This window comes from Plasmodium knowlesi (genome assembly GCF_000006355.2).
Source record: "Plasmodium knowlesi strain H genome assembly, chromosome: 13".
In the NCBI taxonomy this organism is placed as follows: Eukaryota; Apicomplexa; class Aconoidasida; order Haemosporida; family Plasmodiidae; genus Plasmodium; species Plasmodium knowlesi.
This window is the reverse complement of record NC_011914.2, coordinates 218,219-240,043: the sequence shown is the minus strand read 5'-3', so window position 1 is coordinate 240,043 and position 21,825 is coordinate 218,219. Positions and strand designations below refer to the sequence as shown.

Sequence of the window (21,825 nt, the reverse complement as noted above, 5' to 3'; positions counted from 1 at the left end):
CGTATGTACGCCCTGAACGCGCGTAACCTTTAGCGTTCTTTGGCAAAAAATGAAGAAAAAATATAAAAAAAAAATTTGAAGAAAAAAAGATATGTATATACTGTTTTACAATTATCTGTGCTGTACAGCTATACAAGGTTATATACGTACCCATACTGCGAGCGGTTACATGGTACATGTACTTACGTATATAATACTCCCGCATACCAACTCTTTATATGGGGAACAGGGCGAAAATATACGCTACAAAAAAGAAAGTGAAACGGGCTGCTCTTTTTCTTCGCTCTCTTGAATGAGTAATAGGTAGCATTCAATTTTGCAAACGGTTATCAAAAATTTATGCCGTGAAAAAAAAAAAAAAAAAAAAAAAAAAAAAAAAAAAATTACAAATACTGTGGGGATATTGTAAAAATGGTTTACCTTTTACTGCTGCGATGTTGGTGGCTTTTTGTGTTGCTCTGATTGCAACTTTTTTTCCTTCTCCTGTAAATTTTATTTGATCTTATTTTAAGCAAGGTTTACAAAAGAGGAACATTTTATTAAGTTGATAGCGCTTCTTCCTGTTTATGGGCGAAAAAAGAAAACTTCTTGTGCAAAAAAAAAAAAAAAAAAAAAAAAAAAAAAAAAAAAGGGGGGAACAAAAAAAAAGGGACATGTTCCAGAAGCAAAGCGGTACACAGCTACAACGCGTGCAAGTATGTATGGTTATCCTTCTATGTATATAAATTAAATTGCCTGCAAAGTGCGGATAATAACACGCGCAGAGGACAAAATTAGCATTTATACAACTGTGTTGGTAGCAGAAGGGTGACTGGAAAAAAGTTACTGTGGTGAGCAGACGAAAATTAATTAGGAACCATATTCTCTTCATGAAAAAAAAAAGAAAAAAAGAAAAAAAGAAAAAAAGAAAACACCTCTATCGTATTCCTTTGAATACATTGCGTATGGAAATCTTCCATTTGGTGATGCACATACAATTAGCTCAGCTAACCAGGTGTAATTAACAAACGAAAAATGTCACGCTTGGCTCATACGACTCCCTCCGCCTATGTGGAACACTTAAAAGGCAGAAAAAAAAAAATGTGGGGATGAGTAGCCTCATATATATGTGTGTGGAGGCAGTGATAACCATTCTAGGTAGTATTCATAGAGTTACCATTCATGGTGCTAAAAATGGGGATGAATGAAGCAAACGTGAAACAAAATGGATGGAAAAGGCAAGTGGAGGGAAACCAAATGGAAAATAGAACAAATTGGAAAAGAAAACAAAAAAAGAAAAAAAAGAAAAAAAAAAAAAAACGGGGGAAAATAAATTGCAAAACAACAAAAACGCAGAAGTGCGAAAAGGGGAAAACGTAAAACATGAAGGCATAGAAACGCAAAATTTAAGGGAAAAAAGCTGTTTAACGTTATGCAGGAAAAAATACACCACTTTACATAAAAATAAATGCCAAGAAATTCTTTACGTTAAAATAAACGGTATCAATTTTTCGTGAATTTTAAAAATTTGACTGAACAGTTAAAAATTAAATGAAATTTGGCTTTCTTCAGGAAAACATGGGGTGTATAAATTCCCCTTTTAGTTAAAACACAGTTATATATATATATATATATATATATATATATATATATATATATATATATATATATATATATTTTTTCCTGTTCCCTTTTGAGCTTTATATGCGAGTATTTATATCAAAGGAGCGTAACCAGTAACCTCGCACGCGCAACAATTAGTGGTTCCACATTCCAATGTGAGCGTGTAAGCGGCCATATTTCCAAGCATACGCCGCTTACAACACGCGCATGTGAACAAACGTGTTGGCATGCACTTATTTGTATGATCTTACTTGTACGAGCTTCTTTGGATGAGTTCATTGATATGCACATCTTGCCAAGCACCTCCTTTCCCGGTTTGCATGAAATTTATTTTTTTTTTTTTCCACCCTTTTTGCTTGCTATACATAAGCACATTCTTCATGGTTCATGTGGACCAAAGGTCAGTATGCGTCTGGTAGACATTGCGGGCATCTATGAGATTGCGACGGCTGAGGGTTAAAAATGGGAGGCACTCTTACGTGGAGGCAAGGCGGCAAAATAAGGTTCCGTAACCAAGTTGCGCAAGGTGGCATGAGGGCAGAACTATTCCTCTGGACACACCGCGTATTGCCCTCATCATCCCTTAAAGTTATCCTTCATGACACGCAAAAGAGCTATGTACTCCGACTTGGCACTAATAACATAATGGTTCCTTTTTGCGTACTTCTTAATTTCGTTTTGTATGTATTGGTCATCACAGCGCAAGAAAGGGTTGTATGCTAATTCATCCTCCAGAAGTGAAGGCACGGTGGGATGCATGTTTTGGTTTTCCAAAAGTTGTTGATGAAACGCAGCCAATTGGGGATTTACTCCATCTACGCTTAAGGCAAATTTTACATTGTCTTGTGTATATTCGTGTCCGCAAAAAATGTAAATTTTTGATGCGTCTTTCTGTAGCTTTTTTAAATTGTTCACAGAATTGCGTAAGTCTAAATTGTTGCCTTCAAAATTTTTGCCCAATCCACATATGAACAAAAAATCACCCGTAAAAAATATTTTTTTTTTTGAAGAGTTTTTTTCGGGATTTTCCACTAAGTATGAAATATGATTATTACAGTGAAAATGTGACAAAAATGTGGAAATTTTAAAGTTATTTATTTCGAAACTTTGTATGTTTTGAAGATTCCTATTTATGTATTTATTGTCCTTTTCTTTAATTCCATACACATTAATTTTTTTGTTAAAAAAATAGCTATTTCCTCCATTATGGTCAGCATGTTTATGTGTACATAGCACATGTTTAATTTTTATATTTTCCATTTCGGCGATTTCGTTAACGACGTTGTGGTCACTTGGATCCACTACCACTCCTTCATCTTTATCATCGTAAAAAATGTAGGCGTAGTTATCTCTGTACATGGGGACGATGATCACATTTGTGCACAGATCAGGTTTCTTCACGATGAAATATTTTTTGTCATTTTTGGTGAAGCAGGTACTATGCATATTATTTCTGCTGAAAAATCCCCTTTCGAAAAATAACCTGCTGGACAAAGACAGTCGGGGAGTTGTTCTCGCGGGGGAGAAATAGTTTATCGCCAAGATGGCCCGCGCGATCTTCATCCTTCTCGGAGGTGGAAGCTGCGCCAGTGTTGAACAGGAGCGGGAAAAAAAGAAAACCAAAAGGGGCTCGCAAAGGAGCATAACAAAAATAACAAACAACAGGGGATATCCTTTTTTTTTTTTTTTTAACCCCACGAGGGGTAACTTTTTTCTTACTTTCGGCCAAACCGCAGGCTCAATTTTCTCCTGAGCCCCCTTTGGCAAAGCAGAGCAAATTAGTAACACTGTGTAGCATTACCAGAATGAACACCTAAATGTCAGGAATACTTTTTTTTTTATTTTTTTATTTTGTGCTTTCTTTTACTGTGCACACATTTTTTAAGATGAATAGGGGGGGGGGAAATCGAACAGCTCCACATCATTTATGCGAGCATTTCACACTTGTGTTAAGCTCTATTGTTAGTTTGCGGCATGGTGGGTGGCTATACGTTTTTCCGGGGGTTCCGTTTTTTTTTTTTTTTTTTTTTTTTTTTTTCGCATTTTTTAGCAAATCTGCCCGTATGGCACTTCGGATGTCTTACTAACATCGAACTGCCTCCTGTGAGAAGAGCTAAACAGGTTCTGGTTCAAGGGATGGGCGAAGAAAACTTAAAGCTTTAAGCAAGTTCACTTGATGTTGGGGGGAGGGGGGGGTGCTTCCGCAATCTGTTGTTTCCCAGTTCCGTTCCCCTTAAGTAACTTATTTACGTGTGTACCACTTTAGGTTATTCCAGATTTACCCCTTTCGTTCATTTTTTCATCCCGATGTTGAGCCGCTTAAAAGGGAACCACGTAGGTAAAAGGAAACAGAAGCATTCCTACGCTCCATATTATATGCAAAACGGGGGAGTAACACACGTTAACATCTCCTATATGAACACCGAACTGGGTCATGTATGTGTGATGCCCCTGATTGTTTGTCTTCGCTTTCTGTTGTACAAGGTACACACACACTGTGTGTACTGCGACGGAGTGCACAGGGAAAAGAAGCCAATCAGCGCTGTCAAAATTGGCATTAGGATTTATAGTTATCTAAATGGATATACTGAGTGTACGAGTGGACGGATTTCTCTCCTAAACAACCCCCCCATTTGTGCGCAAGGATAAATGTACATACCCAATGTTTGCATTGTAGAAATAGAGAGAAAATAGAAGAAAAAAAAAAGACCTTTCCAAATGTTCTAAATCTAAGGCGGTACTATATTTTCCTGATGTTGTGGGTATCTTCTTTATCATTATGTATATTTTTTTAAAGTAGAGAGAGCTTCCGATATATTTGCGCAGCGGATTGGTAGATACGCTTTTGCGGGATTTATTTTATTTTTTTTTTTTTCAATTATGCTCTTCCATGAATGAAGGAAGAAAAGTGAAAGTGTTTGCTTATGTATACCCGTTTTCTCTACATGTACCAATTTTTTTCTCTTTTCCTTTAAGACAAAAGATCAAATTACAGCTTTTATAGGGTTATGGGGGGGTTTGTGTGCCCATGTAGATATAGGAGCCTCTCATTTAAGAAGCGCGTAGAGAAATTATCTACCTGTGGCACGAACGCACACAATCACATACACTGGTATGAAGTTAAGCAAAAGTTCCATATGACCTATTTTCGTTCCTCATAAATTACAAAAAAAATATATACATAAAGTTTTTTCGCATCTTCTCTGAAGAGGGGACACGAAAGTGTACTTCTGATTTTGTTTGGTTCGTTAAGAGCCATACACGAATTAGCGCACAGGGTTACGCAGGGTTAAATTATTGATGGGGTCCAAACCGGCGTCGCGTGCCTTGTCGCGCGAACACATAATCCCTGTGCACACATCCATGCCACATCGCTCCTTCTAACGTTAAGGGAGTAACTACATAAATATATACATTTATATATGCAAACATAAGTGCTTATGATGCTTTATCTATCTGCAGCTTCCGAATCCCCCCCACACTCTCCTTTGACATTTTAGCTGGCTCACTACATGCACCTTATGAAGTAAGAAAGAGAAAAAAATAGCACGCACATTTGGCATTCGCAAAAAAAAAAAAAAAAAAAAAAAAAAAGAGAGTTAAAATATAACATACGCATGTCCCTCTCAAATTTTATATGTCCTTGGTACCATACAAGAACTTCAAACAAAAAGGAGTAGCTTTCTTAAGTATAAAAAAATAAAAAAAACATCACACTACATTTTCGCCATTGTTCTTGTAAATAACGTTAAACGTGCTTACCACTTTTACACAAACATACGCAAAAAAAAAAAAAAAAAAAAAAAAAAAAAAAGTACGAAAACATTCATCCGTAACAATTCCACACGTGGTTTTCTTACCTTCATGTTTAGGTGTTATATTGGTTAAGGTTATAAACATATAGAAACCCTCCTCCTTTAGTGATTTTTCCTTTTTATTTTATTTTTTTTTCATTTTGTGTGACACAATGTCAGGTATGTTAAAGCATATGTGTGTATTTTGCAAATTTAGGAAGGAGCAAACGTGTGGCTCCTTTTCGAGCCGCTTCACTGGCTACATGCATTCCATGGGATTCACGTTGTTATTTTTATTTATTTTTTGTTGTTGTTTCCCCGCCATCCACAGAACAAGAGATAATTGCCGAAGATACCTCCAACACAAATGCTGAATCAGAAGTGGACGAACAGACGGGTGAGTAGAGAACATGGCGTTGCAGGATTCCATAGCTTGACGCGTGTGTGTGTGTGTGTGTATCCCCTTGGAGCCCCCACCCTGTGTATTGAAGTACAAGTTACTCATGTGCCCTTGTATGTTACTCCTACATTGCACGGTGTGCTCATCTCCGTTGGCCTTTTCCGCTCCGTCCTCTCCCAACCGCAGAACTCCTGGAAAAGAAAACGGCCCAGGAACTGTTTGACATGGGCACCCTAGAATTTAAGGAGAACAAAAACTTCGACGTTGCTGCGGAGAGGTTTTCCATGGCCGTGGAGAAGAAGTAAAGAGGCTACCTACTTCCTGCTTGTTTATCGGGCTACATTTCTTTGCCAAATGAAAATGATATCGACATGTCTTCACTCCCTGTACAATCACGCACACCCCCTCCCCCATTCGCAGAGTGAAAGAATTAAACGCAGAAGGGAGCATCCACGTCGACTTGCGTGAATACTACCTATCCTTTGCTGATGCTCTTCTGACCAAGGAAGAAGAAAAAAACGATCTTTTTGAATTCTTGAAAAAAAGTAATTTCTTAAAATCAGTGCATCCGTTACGCGGTGTGAAAATGGGGACCCCCCTCTGGCGAAGAGGCTGTTTCTCTCTCGCCGATTCTTCCCCATGTGCTATTTTAACATTCTACCTTTTCCCCCATTTAGAAAAAAAAATCGAAGTGCCCGAAACGGAGGAAGATTCAACCGAGAAGGAAGAAGTCACAGACGAGCAGGTAATAAAAATTGCATCCTTCGCATGGGAGAATTTTTCAAGGTGCTCTTCCTTTTTTATGTCAACATTTTACTGTTGTCATCATGCGTACCGTTTTTTCTTCACTTGCTTTCGAGTGAGGAAGGATTTACTCCCATGTGGACCCATGTTAACCCACGTGGACGCATTTGGACTCATTTGGACCCATTTGTAGCCCATTTGTACCCCTTTTTTCCCCTATTATACTCCCGAAATCAGCTTGCCTTTGAGATGTTCGAATTCGCAAGAAAATGTTACGAACTTCTAGTGGAACAGAAGAAGGAAATGTCGAAGAAGGACATTTTGAATTACACCTATGTGTTTATTCGTCTTGGGGACATTAGCCTACTGAACCACTTTTTCGAGGAGGCCTTGAAGGTGGGATCCGCTACGTGCCCATCGATCATGTGGGGCTATTTCCGATCCGTCCCAATTGGGGCCAAGTTTTGCCCAGTCTAATTTATTGCTCCTCACTTGACGTTACCCCACCCCACCCCTCTGTAGGAGTACCAAAAATGCGTAGAGTTACGGGAGAAGCACAAGGTGGGAGATGAGAACCTGATTGCCCCGCTGATCTCCCTGTCGCAGAGCTACATGTTCTGTGGAAAGAGAAAAGAAGCAGTGGATTATTTTGAAAAGGTAAAGAAAATCTTACTGGACGTTAGACAGAAAACAACACCTCTCCCTGACAACACGAACGAGAAGATTATACGGGACACATACGACGATGTCCAAATACAAATTAATGACCTGAAGAGACAAATAGAGGAGGAGGGCGAGGAAGGAACGGAGTTGGGAAGTCAAACCATTGCCAAGGAGTTGGTAGTCATGACAAAGGTTAGCATTAACCGTGTGTACATCATATGGGCCATTGGGCACCTGCATAAAGGATGAAAGAAATGCAAGTGCTCTTACCAATGGAAGTTCTACCTCCTCAGTAATGGAACTTCAATTATGATATATATAAGCGTATGCATGTATATACATATATATATTCCTTTTTTTCTCCCGCCTGTGCAGTCCGAATTCGACAAGGCAGTGCTTAACAAAGAAAATAGCGAAGTTACCAAAATAACTATTTCCACCGTGAATGGTGACGAACAGGGAACCAAGAGAAGAAGGATCAACTTATCTAATTATAAAAATTAGACAGATGTCAACTTCCCGAACTGCGTGACAAGCTGAGAAGAAGTATGTGCAAGGTGTAGAAAATGTTGAACGTGTGTAAAATGTGCAAAAGCGGAAAGCGAAACATGGGAGGTACGAGGTACACACATTCACTTGAAGTGTTTACACGTCTAGCAGAAGTGTAGAGCGCGCTTCCGTTTTGTATCCATTGCTTTCGATTATTTCTTAAGGGGAAAGGAAACCGGAAGTATCAGCCTATCGGAGCATAGCGTATAGCATAACATAGGGACAGTGTTACTCTCTTCCTCATCCCCATGTGATACTGCAAAAGAATTAAGTATATAAAGTGACCCGTATACCTTTTCTGACTCACCATTTTGACTAGCCATTTTGGCTAGCCACTTTTTTATTCGCAATTTTGGCTAGTCATTTTTGTCTTGATTTTTTTTTTCAATGCCCTAGCGGAGCGGTATATGCATACGTGTACGTGCTTACATATACCTACAGTACACGCGTCTTTACCCCCCCATACACGCGAAAGGAGGCAAGCAAAAATGTGTACATGAAGCAAAGATGGAGGTGTTTTTATGTGCGCAAGCACTGGGCACGCACTTCTTTGTTTTGGCGCCTTTCGTGTCTTCCACCTCGTGAAGCCACTGACATATACCCTCCACGTTTATCCGTACATCGTTCATATGTAGCAGAAAAAAAAAAAAAAAAAAAAAATATATATATATATACCATGCATAAGTAGAAAGAACACCGTGTAAGAACTGATTAAACGAAAAAGGTAAATAACAACATATGATGATAATGATAAAGGGATGTTATTCGGGTGAACGCGAATCGAATGACCAGGTGTGCAGCGACGGTATCGCCCTGTGGAATGAGTAACCAAATGATCAGGGAACTTCTTTACAGTCGTGACTTCCAACTGTTTGCTTATCCAGCACCTCTTTTCCCCCCCCAAAAGAAAAACTCCAAACGAGTTGTTCTTATCCGTTTTTTCTAGTAAAACTTTGTTCCGTTCATTTATTTTGATTTTTATTCATCAGGAGTAGTTATATGTGATACGTATATGTGTTAAAAAAAAAAAAAAAGAAATTTTAAAAATTAAAAAACGAGGATGCGAAACGATTAACGTTTTTAGTGGATATATCCATATGTATCTGCACACACATAATATTTGTGCTGATTTGTATTTACATATGTACACAATAATACAGAAGCATACAACAAATTATATCATTCAAAAACATGAATATATGTCTGGAATTATTCATGTAGCGAATTAAGCTCAGTGGACACACAAACGCGTACACACAAACGCGTACACACACACGGGGGGGCTCTTATAAATTATAAAATTTTTGTAAATATATCCTTACATGCCACATACCGTGCATTTCGTCCCTCTTGATCTGTTCATTCTCCGTTGACAATGTAGAGAGTGTGTGTGTGACCACAGAGAAGTGCTGTGGAACTGCAAAAAATTGATAATATAACTACATGGGTTCTGGGACGTAACTGCAAAAATGACGGGAAATGCAAAGAAGGGACGATAATCCGGTACACCCATCTGATGCACTACGGGTGTAACGCATGTAATACGTAACTGCAATGCCTGCAGTAAGACCAACTGCAAGCTGAGCAGCAAGGTCGTCTGCAAGGCACATTCTTTATTAAAATAATCAGGGGGCACTGAAATGAAGAGGTAAACAATGTTCCTTTGACATTATTTTCCAAATAATCGTCTTAACGATTGACGTCTCATGGATGTGTTGTTTTATATTTATGCATTTTAGGTATATATTTAGAGGGGTGAGTCCATCAAAAAAAAATTTGAAAAAAAAAAAGAAAAAAAAAGAAAAAGTGTGCTATGCGTTTTGAATGAGTGTATGCAGGGATGGGATGTATTGTACACATGCGCACAGGTGTATATTTGACGAGGAGTTTACCTCTTATGCAAACATGCATATAAGCATACACAAACACACATATACACAAGCACGGACGCATGTGTACAATGTTCAAAGTTCTGTACAGTAGTGATATGCATGACTGCGTTATTGTTTTGATTTGCCTACACTTTTAGAGTGATTTACCAGGGTGGGTGCGAAAAATAGGATTTACACCCCCCAAATTGTTCGGCTTGCATGTTTACCTACGTGTTGATACTGCTCTCTGGAGTGGTTATTATATACAGACACCTCTTTCATGTCAATTCATTTTAGGGGCGCCTTTTAAAAACGCGAAAGTTGAATATTGATATGTGATAAATGTGTGTATGGATTTGTTCCCTGGAGGGAATAATATACTGCCTTTTCTGTATATTTTTTTTTTTTTTTTTTTTTTTTTTTTCAAATTTTTTTTTTGTTGCATTGGACGGACATGCACTTGTATTCGCTTGCGTATTCGCAAGAGAATAAATGTGCTATACAAAACATTGAAACTTCGGACATGCAAACTACTACTACTTCATTGGTGAGTGCCTCGTTGCACAGACACCATATTTATTGTGCTTTCTATGATCTGTCTCCACCGTTTAGGTTATTCCTACATTTCTATGGCTGATGAGAATTACAAATTCCTGGTAACGTACCGTCTATTTTTTTTTTCTTTCAGTTACTCATTTTTATGGAAGACTGCATCCCCTTATTTTCACAAAAATGGTCGCGTTCAGTGTATAATACTCTTCTCGTGTTTTCGTTTCCGTTGAGGGTGTCTTCGTTGGTCTGCTTAAACTCAGAGTTGTAGTTTGGAAGATGCACCATGGGGAATATGCTGAGGGAGTTAATTTTTTTCGTTTTCACGTTGGAGCTATTTAGAAGGTTGATCATTTCCTCATTTCCTTCCCACATAAATCTTTGGCTGCTGCCGGAGTTATCAGTCTCGTTTGTTCCTAGGGCGTGGATGTAGTCGTAAATCAAGTTGAGGGGCTCTATTTCGTTAAATAAGCCTGTCTGTGCCGCAGCGGTGTTGATATTCTTTGTGACCACGTCGTCCTCGCAGGTGGCATTGAAACTGACATCGCATCCTGCACCGCAATGATACTCCTCATCTTGGATATCTGACTCTCCCTGGTGATCTATATGGGTGCCTCCCCTGTTCAGGTTTTTCCCCTCCGTAAGGCTATTTCCCCTTTCTTCTTCCTCTTCCACAGTGAAGAGGCTATTGTACGTAAACGTTTCCGCGTGATTTCTCTTCTTCTTGTAGGCGCTCTCCGTTTTCCAATAATTCTCCCTCCTTCCACATGCACTACATGTCACATCGCTCGAAGCGTTGTTCATGAGAAAATCTCTTTCATTTACGACGTTCCAAAAGCCCTCCCTTACGGGGCTCCAATAAACCAAACCATTGCGACCGTCAACTACATCATTACTACTTCCCTTGTTGCTCTTCTTGTGAGGGTTCATTCTTATCTTCTTCTCATGGTTGGAGTCACTACGACAGTTTTTATTCAGAACGATGGCATCAGTCCTTTGTGGGTTGTTCACTACTACACCCATACTTGCACAATGTGCACCATCATTAGAGTTACAATTTTGAAAGCCCTCCTCATTTCGCTCTTCACCTTCACCATCCTCATCCCTTCTTCCTTTAAGTTCAGTACTTTGATCTAAACTACTATGGTGATCGTGATTGGGACATTCCCCCACATGCTGCTCCCTCATATTCTGATACGACTTAAAACCGTCACTGCGAAGGAAGGTTGCTCCTGTGGCAGGGGCACTGCATACTACTGGGTTTATTCTTCCCATATTATGCATGTACAAATTTCCATTGTGGCTTTCATGGGGAAAATGCCCCGAAGAGAAAACTTCATCGTAGTTCACATGTACAAGGCTTCTTCCTAATGGCTCAGTGTAATAACCTTCGCCGTTCATTTGACTCCTTTCGGCGTTAACGCTAATCATCTCCTTGTGGATGTTGTTTCCGTAGTAACTTCCATCGATTGGGTTGGAACCATTGCGGTTCGTCTGCCACCCGTGATATCGACATATATGTCCGTTATAACGATTGCTGGTATTACTTGCACTGCCTTGATTATCTCTGTTTTGGCTACCTCCCGGACCACTCGTTCCATTCGCATTGTTGTTATTCCTGGCATCATCGATACGACTATTAGAAAAGTCGTTGTTGCCATTTTCATGATCATCACCGTTTTCATTAACATCATTGCCGTTACTTAGGCGTCTATCGTTCCCTTGGCGATTAACCCTATGTTGGAGGTAGTTGTAGAAGTACGTGTCGCGATTGTGATGATGCTGTTGCTGTTGATGTTGGTGGAATTGACGAAGGGGATTCTGATCTTGATACTCCAGTTGGTACTGGTGCTGATACTGCTCTGCGCCCTGAGTATTCAAGCACGCTCTGTTAATACCGGCACAACCATCATGATTGATCCCTGTCATGGTTATTCCGTTCGCCATATTCACAAAGTTACCACTGTTGGTTACATTATAGGATCTTGGACTCCTTCGATAATTCTGCAGAGCATTTCCATTAAATATCCAGTAACCACCCCCTGCATTATTTACATCAAGGGGGTGGTGGTATTGTTCCCTATAGTTGTACCCTTGTAAGCTCTCTACACTACTGTTGTTATTACTATTTGTTTGTATTCTTTCTGCGCATCTGGCAAACATGAAGTTGTGATTCACGCCTCCAGGGCTTGTCTGATTACGGTAGTTGTTTCTCCCATTGTTGTGGTGGTTGCCTCCACGGCTTTGTCTGCCATTTCCTCTTTCATTGCCTTCAGCACTACCACTGCCACTTCCACCACCACCACTTCCACCACTACCACTTCCACCACCACCACTTCCACCACCACCACTTCCACCACCACCACTTCCACCACCGCCGCTTGCGCCACCACCGCTTGCGCCACTTCCTTGGCCTCCACCGGAATTGCTCTGATTGTTCGGATTACCATTTCCATTGTCGTTGTTCCTATTATCGTCCGGGTTTGGGGGGCCCATGTTCGGTCGATTGTTCGTGTTGAGTAGCGAAATGGACCTGGCAGGGTGTTGTGCAAATTGTGCACTGTCACGAGAACAAACTTCAATTTTACATTGGCCGGCTTTAAAAATAGAACCCACAGGTAAAGGGACGGGTTCAGAAAAGGGTGGAATTTTTAAGAACGTTCCCAAGGTACTAGTATCCCTTAAAAGCCATCTTTCTCCAACGGGTTTAGTTCCATCATAGTATATTAAGCAGTGTTCTCTAGATACATAACCATTGGAATTTGTAACGGACAGTTTTTTATAGCTGGACTGAGCATAAGGACCTCTCCCTAAAACTACTCCCTTGGGGTCGATATATTCTGTTTTTAAAGTGACTTCATCTTTAACAGTTCCAAAGTCGAATTTAATAAGCAAATTCGACTCGATATTTTCACAATACGAAGGCATGTCATCTTCTCCTGCGTTATTGGCTGAGTCATGTCCATCTGCCCCTCGCTCTCCAACCTGTTCAGAGATTCCTTCTTCGAGATGTTCCGTGTTTGGATTGCCTCTCGATTCAGATGCCCCTTCTCCTCTCTGTTCAGGTTCATCCTCATTCTCCTTAACACCTACTGCTCCTGCTTCTTCCCCTCCTTCTTTGCCCTTCTCCTTCATGAGCTCGTTTAACTCGTGCCTATCAAGCACTTTATTAGACTTCTTGTCCCACACGTATCCTTTGTAAGGCATACCTGCGGTGTTCTTATCAATGGAGACGGTAACTTCAAGTCGATCTCCTATATGGATAATATCTCCCTCTTTCAATACGTGATTATTATTAACCTTGATCATGGTACCAATAGTTGATCCACAATCGACTACACCAAGGTTGTTGTTTTCTGCCTTGACAAATATGAGGTGCGACAGAGAGACGGACGAATGAGGCATATGAATTAAGCTCTTAACATGTCTTCCTCCATCCCACGGTAATCTATTCGGCAATGCAGATGAATCAAAAAATTGGCTATCAATTTTATGGGTTCTATCTTGAATAATTTTTAAAATAATTTTCTCATCTTTTCTAATGCACATGGATGGGTTCTGTGTGATATAATTCTCCACCCATGCATGTAACCTGTCGTTGGTAACTTCCCTGTTGTCCTTATCGTATCCAATGAGTTCACTGAATATTTTACAGTCGTTAATATTAAATACCCACTTGGCTCTTGACCACAGATTGTTGACTGTGAAAAAATCAACAATGCAAGCAGTCAGATCGTCAAAAAAGACAGGTACAGATATCATATCGTTGAGAAATATACGTAAAAATAAAGGAACACTAACTTGTGGTTTAATGAAATTTTCGTTCCACCACATTTCATCCACTGTGTTCACTATTTCAATAGACTTGTACACCTTGATGGATTTTCTTCTTAAATTATATATGCGAACTAAGTTTGAAATAATAGTATTGATGCAAACTGTATGCCCTAAGGCTTGTCTACACAAGGGACAATTTTTTCCATTCAATTTGTTATGACCTATGCAGTATCGACAAAAGGTATGCCCACAATTCATCGTTACGGGTAGGTAGAAATAATCTAAACATATTGGACAGGTCAGTTCTCTTTTTAAACATTGTATGAAACTTTCGACTGTTAGTCCCCCTGTGGGAAGAGCTACTGCTGATCCTTGGGATCCTACCCCAGGGATGGAAGAATCTTCTGTAGATATTCTTCCTACTGCACTACTTAATGTATTTACATGAGATTCAGAATCCAACTGATTCTCATTGTTAAGTATTGATGCTACTACTAGTTCGTCATTTATCGGATCATTCTCCACCATGTGCAACATATTTCTTTCCATTTCCTCGTCCTTCTTTTTAATATTTTCTCTTGCCCCGACTTCGTTCAATTCGACTCCTTGCATACGTGCGTTGGCCTGATTTTCTCGGTTCAATTCTTCATACTGATTGGATTGCTCCTGCTCTTCTTCTTCTTCCTCTTCTTCCTCCTCTTCCTCCTCATCCTGTTGTTCCTCCTCCATGGGGTCATCCCATGCATCTCTTCCTTCATTCGCGTGATTACTCTCCGCGTGCACTCCGTTCTGCACGAAGTAGTTGCTTGATCCGTTGACGAACACGTTGTCCCTCTCGCCCCCGTGGATGTGGCTCAAGGGATCGTTTTTTACTCCATCACAGTCGTGCGCGTTGGCTGCTATGTTGGTGGAGATATCTGCGCCCATATTTGCGCCTATGCTAGAGGATGCGCTTGCGCCTACGCCCTCGAGTAGGCCTTGGTTCAAGCCACGCATACCTCTGTTTCCATTGCCGTCACTTCCACCCAAGATGTTGTCTCCGTTGAAAACGAAGAGCCCGTTTCTGATATTGCTCGTGACACCCTGCGTTGTGCCATTGGGGAGGCCACTATCCGGCATTGCGCCATCTGACGGAGCGCCATTTATTAGTATGCTGGAATTACTACCTTCTGGGTGTCGACTATTGTACTGTTGTTGCGCATGTTGTTGCGCATGTTGTTGTGCATGTTGTTGTGCATGTTGATTGTTAACTCCGCGGCGCAAACTACCGCTACCGTTGTTGGACTCTCCTCTTCCGTTAGCCATATTTTTATTTTCGTTTCTATTTAATCTATCAGTTCTCTTTCTTCTGGAGTTTATATTATCTTCATCGTCTTTTGGAGTTATACATTCATCCTCTAACGAATCATTATCGTCAATGAACATACCATCGTCATTCACGATAAAGTTATTGTCTTCGCTATCTTCGATGTTGATTCCGTCGTTGTTACTTCTACGTTGTCGGGTTCTTCCTCTGTTATTCGACTCATTCATTTTTTGTAGTTATTCATGCGTGTGCGGATGTACCTTGGATGGCTTGCGTGTACGACAAGCGTTCTCGTTACGGGCACATGCGCTTGATGCAAAAATGTAAGTCTGTTCGTTGCCGTAGTGCAACGGTATGCAAGTATGTAGAAAACAAGTGTATTCGTATGTATAGCTAACACGTTAAGCACGTTAAGCACGATAAGCACGTTAAGCACGATAAGCACGATAAGCACATATGCATTCACATGCGCGCTGTGTATACGAGTTCGTCTCCTGGGATGAACTGTACAAATTGAGTTTATCAACGGGGGGGAACACCCTCAGCACAGTGGGCATGCGCGTTGGTGTGCACCTTGGAGAGGCACCTTAAGGTACGCACGTAAGGCAGGTAACCAAGGTACGTAGGTAACTGACGCAGGTAGGGGGGCGCCGCTCGCATGCATACGCACAACGCGAGGGGCAAAATACGGGTGGTAGGAGTACCGCAACTAAGGGAAAAAAATCAATGCGCTAGCGTATGTGTATGGGAAGGTACTTCACGATGGGTTTAAGCGCAGGCGCTCTTTTGGCATATATTTTCTTCTACAATTACGCTAATGATGCATTCACGTAGCCATGCATTTACACATAATTGTAGGATGTCAATGTGCTATATGTACATAAAATGCACGTAAGGTATACATCACAGGTCACTCATACGTTTGCAACGGTAATCAATCAGGTTGGTTAGTTTCCCACGCGTGTAAACATGTGCCGATACGTGCACACCCACACTGGTATGTACAGGTATGTAGGAACTTATGTTGATATGTACAGGTGTAAACAGGCACGCGTATATATATATCTCATAAGCCTGAATGAATGGTCCCAGGAGTTGACATCCGCAGGCTATCCTCTTCTTCACACGTTTTCTTTCGAGAAGGCCAACAGTGGAACCGCTGCAGCTGGGGTTAAAGGAAAAAACTTATGCTTGGCAATTTTGTTTTAAAAAATTTCGCCTTAAAAGGTATGCGCTGTTGCGAGAAATGGGCGATTTACAAAAAAAGGGGGAGGTAAAGGAAAAAGGAAATATGCAGAAGGAAAATAAGGTGGAAACGCGAAGGGAAGAATACGAGAATGTATACTTCACATATATATATTAACACATAAATATATACATAAATTTATTCCTTTTCAAGAATTAAACATTTTCTCTTTTTCACATTAAAAATAAAAAAATCTTTTTGCGTACGTGATCACGAAAATCCGCACTTTCTTTTTTTTTTTTTTTTTTTTTTTTTTTTCTTTTGCTTTCATTCCCTTGTGAACGTACAAGTTAAATTTTTCATATGCGTTCACGATGTATGTATTTTCATATATCTACGCATGCACATATAAGTATATCTGTCTGCGTGCCCAGGGACATACGGCGTGTACGCAGGAAAAGGAATTACAAATATGCTCCTGTACGCGAAAAAAGCGACAAAAATATAATTACGTACGCGTACATGTTCGCATGTACGTGTGGAGGTGCATATGTATGACGATATGCACATAGGCGACTATACTAAAACTGTAATATGCTCCGAAGTACACGTGGTAGGGGCACTCTCAAAGGCTTATATGTACAGTCGCTTGAGAATATGTAATGAGTACGTGAAGTGGCAGAGCAGGCTTCACTTATTTGTTCGTCCATAAGGCATATGCCTAAAGAAAATACAAAAATGTAGGCATACTTATATATGTGTATATATGTAAATGCGTTTTCTCTCCTGTTCAAGAAGGAACTCTTTGGTCGTTTTTTCCTTTTTTCAGCCCCCTCCCTTTTCTTTTCAATATGATTATCATGAACGGTGGGAAACGCAAACGTAACTATTGGAGGTAAAGTTTAAGCTCCTCACTTCATATAATTATTGTCCTCTTCTTCTCTGGTATTCATCCATCGGAGGTCGCAGATGACTTTCTCGTGAAGAAAAGGTTAAAAAGGGCGCGCTGGATAATGGCGCATTAAAGGAGGTGTGGGGGAAAGATAGAAAATATGGAAATGAAGGTGCACAGGTATGATGTGAAAAAAGTCACACAGTGAGGGCGTGGGAGGGAGAGAAGGAAAGGCGAAATTGTAAAATGAGGAGAATATGTAAATCATGTAAAGTAAAATTGTAAAACATGTAAAGTAAAATTGTAAAACATGTAAAGTAAAATTGTAAAACATGTAAAGTAAAATTGTAAATCATGTAAAGTAAAATTGTAAAACATGTAAAGGAGTGTAAAACATGAAAGCACGAGAAATGCGTAAAAATTGTAAAAAGTGAAAGATGGAGGAAATAAATGCCGTCGTTAAGTTCGATGCAGTTAATGTTAATTTCAGTTCGACACAATTCCGTAACACAATCAACTTTTCTTTTGTGCAAAAAAAAAATTCTTCTTTTTCTCGTTGAACTCACTTTGTTAAAAATAAAAATTTGTTCACGTGGTATGTCCGCTCCGACGGGGCACTAAGATGAAACATGGGGACCAATTCACGACGGGGCCAAATTTTATGGCGATAAGCTGCACGAACACATGGCAAAAGTCGTACGCACGTATATGCCATGCGTTTTGTGCCAATAAACGTTTCATATATTCACATGCACTTAAGTTACACATATGTGCACCATGAACATGTAGGAAAATCCAACATGGAAATGGGGCCAAAAGATACACAGGTAGCGATAAACGCATAGCACGGGAAATACGCACAGCGTGTTTCCTTTGCAGCTTCTGCACTGTTTAAGTGATTGCTCAATGCTTGTAGATTAATGACATGAGTATAAAGGGAAAAAAAAAAAATAAGTCCTAACATAACGTAAGAAGCGGCGTTATTTCTTTGCCTCACATGTATAGTATATGCTATGTTACCTTCGCTTATTTGCACATTTACTCACTTTTTCTTTTGGTTTCACTCCACTTGGTGATCTTGATGGCGAAAAAAAAATAAATAAATTAATTTATGTAGTTTCACCGGGGTGAGCACAACAGGAAAAAAAAAAAAAAAATTAAACATTTGTATATATATGAATGAGCATTACATAAATACACAAGGAATATAAAACACACTAACATTTATGGTACGTATGTGCGAATATATGGATACCTTCACATACGTGTATACAAATACGCCCATTGACCCATTTGCATGCACTTTTAAGGTGATGGGACAAAAATAATTTTCCGAAGAAAGCGCGTACATATAAATGTTAAAAAAAAAAAAAAAAAAAAAAAAAAGCACATATACATTTACGCCCGTCAAAAACAGCCAATGTGTAGCGGGCCCCCCCCTCCAAAAAAAAAAAAAAGAAAGAAAAAAAGAAAAAAAAATGAAAATATCCACAAAGTGAACGGGCCAACAGGTAGGTAAACAAGTTGCAAAGCTACCAACTACAGAGCTTCGCTCCTTCGTTGTTGCAGACCCCAGTTTAGCTCTGTCCCTCCGCTTGCACAGTGGGACGCAGGATGTGAAACAGCGAAGACGCTTAACATTTACGCAGTTCTTCCCTTGGAAAGTAGCAATTCATCCATTCATCGACGGCAAGTGAGAACGATTCAGGTGCTACCACAACACACGCGTGTCTATGCGCACATGTACGTATGTAAGAAGGGAATGATTATGTGTATGACAAATGGACTACCGCATAGGCGCTTAAAAAGGCGTCCATTCGATTGCTCTCAAAAAGGATAGCATGATTACGCGTGTTATTGTGTTAACATTGTTCTACACTTGTCGGGGGGAACAGACAATGGATTTGGTCCACGTGAGCGTGCAGTATGCACACTTTTATATAACACTGCCATGTACGCAATGTTTGAATATGCGCGTAAATTCCACTATGCCCCACTGCGCGATATTTCTATGCGGGCATATTAAAATGTACGTGCGTGTTCAGCAATGTTACTATTGCTCTATGGTACGAAAAATTATACAAAAAAAAAAAAAAATAAATAATAAATAATAAAAAAAAAAATACTTCTGTGTAAAAGTGTGGGTCAATCGATATGAATAAAAAAAACACCTCTGTGTGTTATGAAAGTTTGGAAAAAAATAAAATAAAATAAAATAAATAAACACGGAAAAAAATGATAAAATTTCCTACTTTACGACTTGGCAACGGAGATGAAAGTAAGAGCGGAGTTCTTTTTTTTTTCTTTTTTTTTTTTTTTTTTTTTGGTGTAACCGCTTGCCCTCAGGGAAGTTGTTGTATGTAAACATACACGTATATATTTTTATATGTTTATTATGCGCGTGCGAATGAATATAAGCCCACTGCAAAAACACGTTTATACAAGTACATACACCTACGTGGACCGTTAGTCACAAAGTGATATATATGCCGAGGCGTGTATTGTCTCAGAATAAAGGTGTTCAATGTCGCGAGGGAATATATTATATTTACATAATGGTCATGCCAAACGGTTAAGAAACGAAATACTCATGCAGAGTTAATCAAAAAACAATTCTCTTTCAATTTGGTATTCAAATTGATCACATAGGTTTGAATTGTATAAACATATTTTTAAGTTTAGCAACTTTCTATATTAGTAGAAATGCTTCCAAAAATTTTTGCAGCATTTTTGCAAAATGTGAAAGTGTTTAAAAAAAAAAAAAAAAAAAAAAAAAAAAGAGGTGGGGAATTTTATTCATGCAGAATTGCATCGATTTCGTGTTTTTTTTTTTTTTTTTTCTTTTTTTTTTTTTTTTATGAATGTTTGACGTTCTTTTCGTTGTAATTACGTTGGTGAGGATTAACAAATTTTTTGTTGCTCTTGGGTTTGCCAACTTTTAGGTTTGTTAGTCTGCTCTGCTTCAATTTGCCCCCCTTAGGCAATCCCTCTTTGCGTAGAATTTTTCTGTACAGCTATTATGTTATCGCGGGGCGACTAAATATATGGACGCAGGTCGTGGGGCGAACCGAATAGCCATGCACTTGGGCGTATATATGTTTGGTGTATATGTACATGTGGAGGTAAATTTATTTGTGCATATGCATATATAATCATATTCGCTTCTTTGTTCTTTGTTCTTTTTTTTTTTTTTTTTTTTTTTTTTCTTTTGGGCGTGTTTAATATTTTATTCGCCTCAGTTCAATAACGTGCGGTTCACATTTTGCAATTGTGAATAAGAAAATGGCTTTCTACCGTTAGCCACAGTCGTACTTTAGGGTGGCGAAAAGAAAATATTATTTTTTTTCTTTTTTCTTTTTTCTTTTCATTTGACATGCGGGGGGGGGGAAGTGAATCAATTTATATATGAAAGGAAATATTTGGCTAGTTGTTTAGCAGAATAATTCTTACCCGGGCATTTTTGCCATTTTAAGGTGTCATAATTGCATATATATTTGCATTACATTTATTTTGTTGAGGTACATATTTCGTTGCAAGCCAACCAATCACCTGTTTATATGTCGAGCAAGAGCGGGGCATTGGCGTATATCTCGGATAATGCCGCACATGAAGGCGCTCCCGCCCGATCGGCATATAAAAATAATATTTACATATGTGCGTACTTGTACATGTACGCATGTGAACGTCCCTCAGTGTATACATGTATATTTGTATACCAATTTGCACTGTACAAACTTGTTTTGCAACTTTTGAGGGCGAAATTTTGCCATCTCACCTGAAGTATTTATTTAATAATTTGAAAAAAAAAAAAGAAAAAAAAGAAAGATTCCTTGGACAACAACACCAACAACGCGCACACTTATTATGTTGCTCGCGGAGGAAAAAAAAATAATTCTCTGTGGTACTCCTACATTCAGCATGCTGTAATATATCCTATCGTACGGATAACCGCACGGTGAAATTCTTCTGTAACTTTTCACACAAACCTATCGAAATTTTTCTTTTTTTGCTCCACGCTTTTTAACGTGTCCAATTAACGATGGGAGTTATTTTAAACTTTTTCTTATACCAATGCGCTGTTTTGTGAGACCCGACAGGGTTTCGATTTCTCTATATGAAATTGTCCGGACCGAATAGGAGCAAGATCCATATTAGGTTGAGCATCCTGGTTAATCTTAAAATGTGTTACGTTTGAGCCAAGTGGTGCATATTTTGCTAACTTGCCTATATGGTGTGGCCACAAAATTTCTGATCATCTCTCACTCGGAAAAGTCAGAAAAGAAGGGGAGGGAACAAAAAAAGGCTAACAGAGGTTACACACGCGATTAGCATCCTTTGTCTGGCACAGCGGGGTCAACATAACATGCACAGACAGTTGTGTAGCGATTGTTCCGTTTTATACATGCACATTTCTGTGATCTTTTCCATTTGTGAAAAAAGGGCCGTAAGCGTTCCCACTCTTGGTATGCCCAATTCGCCGATGTAAAAATGC

At 39.4% G+C, this 21,825-nt stretch overlaps 3 protein-coding genes across 3 annotated transcripts; 1 reads left to right on the top strand and 2 right to left on the bottom strand.

Moving 5' to 3' along the window:
* Positions 1-2,178: 2,178 nt before the first annotated feature.
* On the bottom strand, positions 2,179-3,246 carry PKNH_1305400 (targeted glyoxalase II, putative; the record flags this gene model as incomplete). The annotated part of the gene is made up of 1 exon (XM_002260524.1): positions 2,179-3,246. One exon carries the CDS (start codon positions 3,244-3,246, stop codon positions 2,179-2,181), a length of 1,068 nt encoding a protein of 355 aa, XP_002260560.1.
* Positions 3,247-5,569: 2,323 nt separating this feature from the next.
* On the top strand, positions 5,570-7,707 carry PKNH_1305300 (tetratricopeptide repeat protein, putative; the record flags this gene model as incomplete). Its single annotated transcript, XM_039113492.1, has 8 exons — positions 5,570-5,576; positions 5,728-5,793; positions 5,983-6,097; positions 6,217-6,341; positions 6,474-6,541; positions 6,778-6,936; positions 7,063-7,395; positions 7,579-7,707. The coding sequence occupies 8 exons, from the start codon at positions 5,570-5,572 to the stop codon at positions 7,705-7,707; spliced, it is 1,002 nt and encodes a 333-aa protein (XP_038969873.1).
* Positions 7,708-10,307: 2,600 nt separating this feature from the next.
* PKNH_1305200 (zinc finger protein, putative) lies at positions 10,308-15,482 on the bottom strand (the record flags this gene model as incomplete). The annotated part of the gene is made up of 1 exon (XM_002260522.1): positions 10,308-15,482. The coding sequence occupies one exon, from the start codon at positions 15,480-15,482 to the stop codon at positions 10,308-10,310; it is 5,175 nt and encodes a 1,724-aa protein (XP_002260558.1).
* Between the last annotated feature and the right edge of the window lie 6,343 nt (positions 15,483-21,825).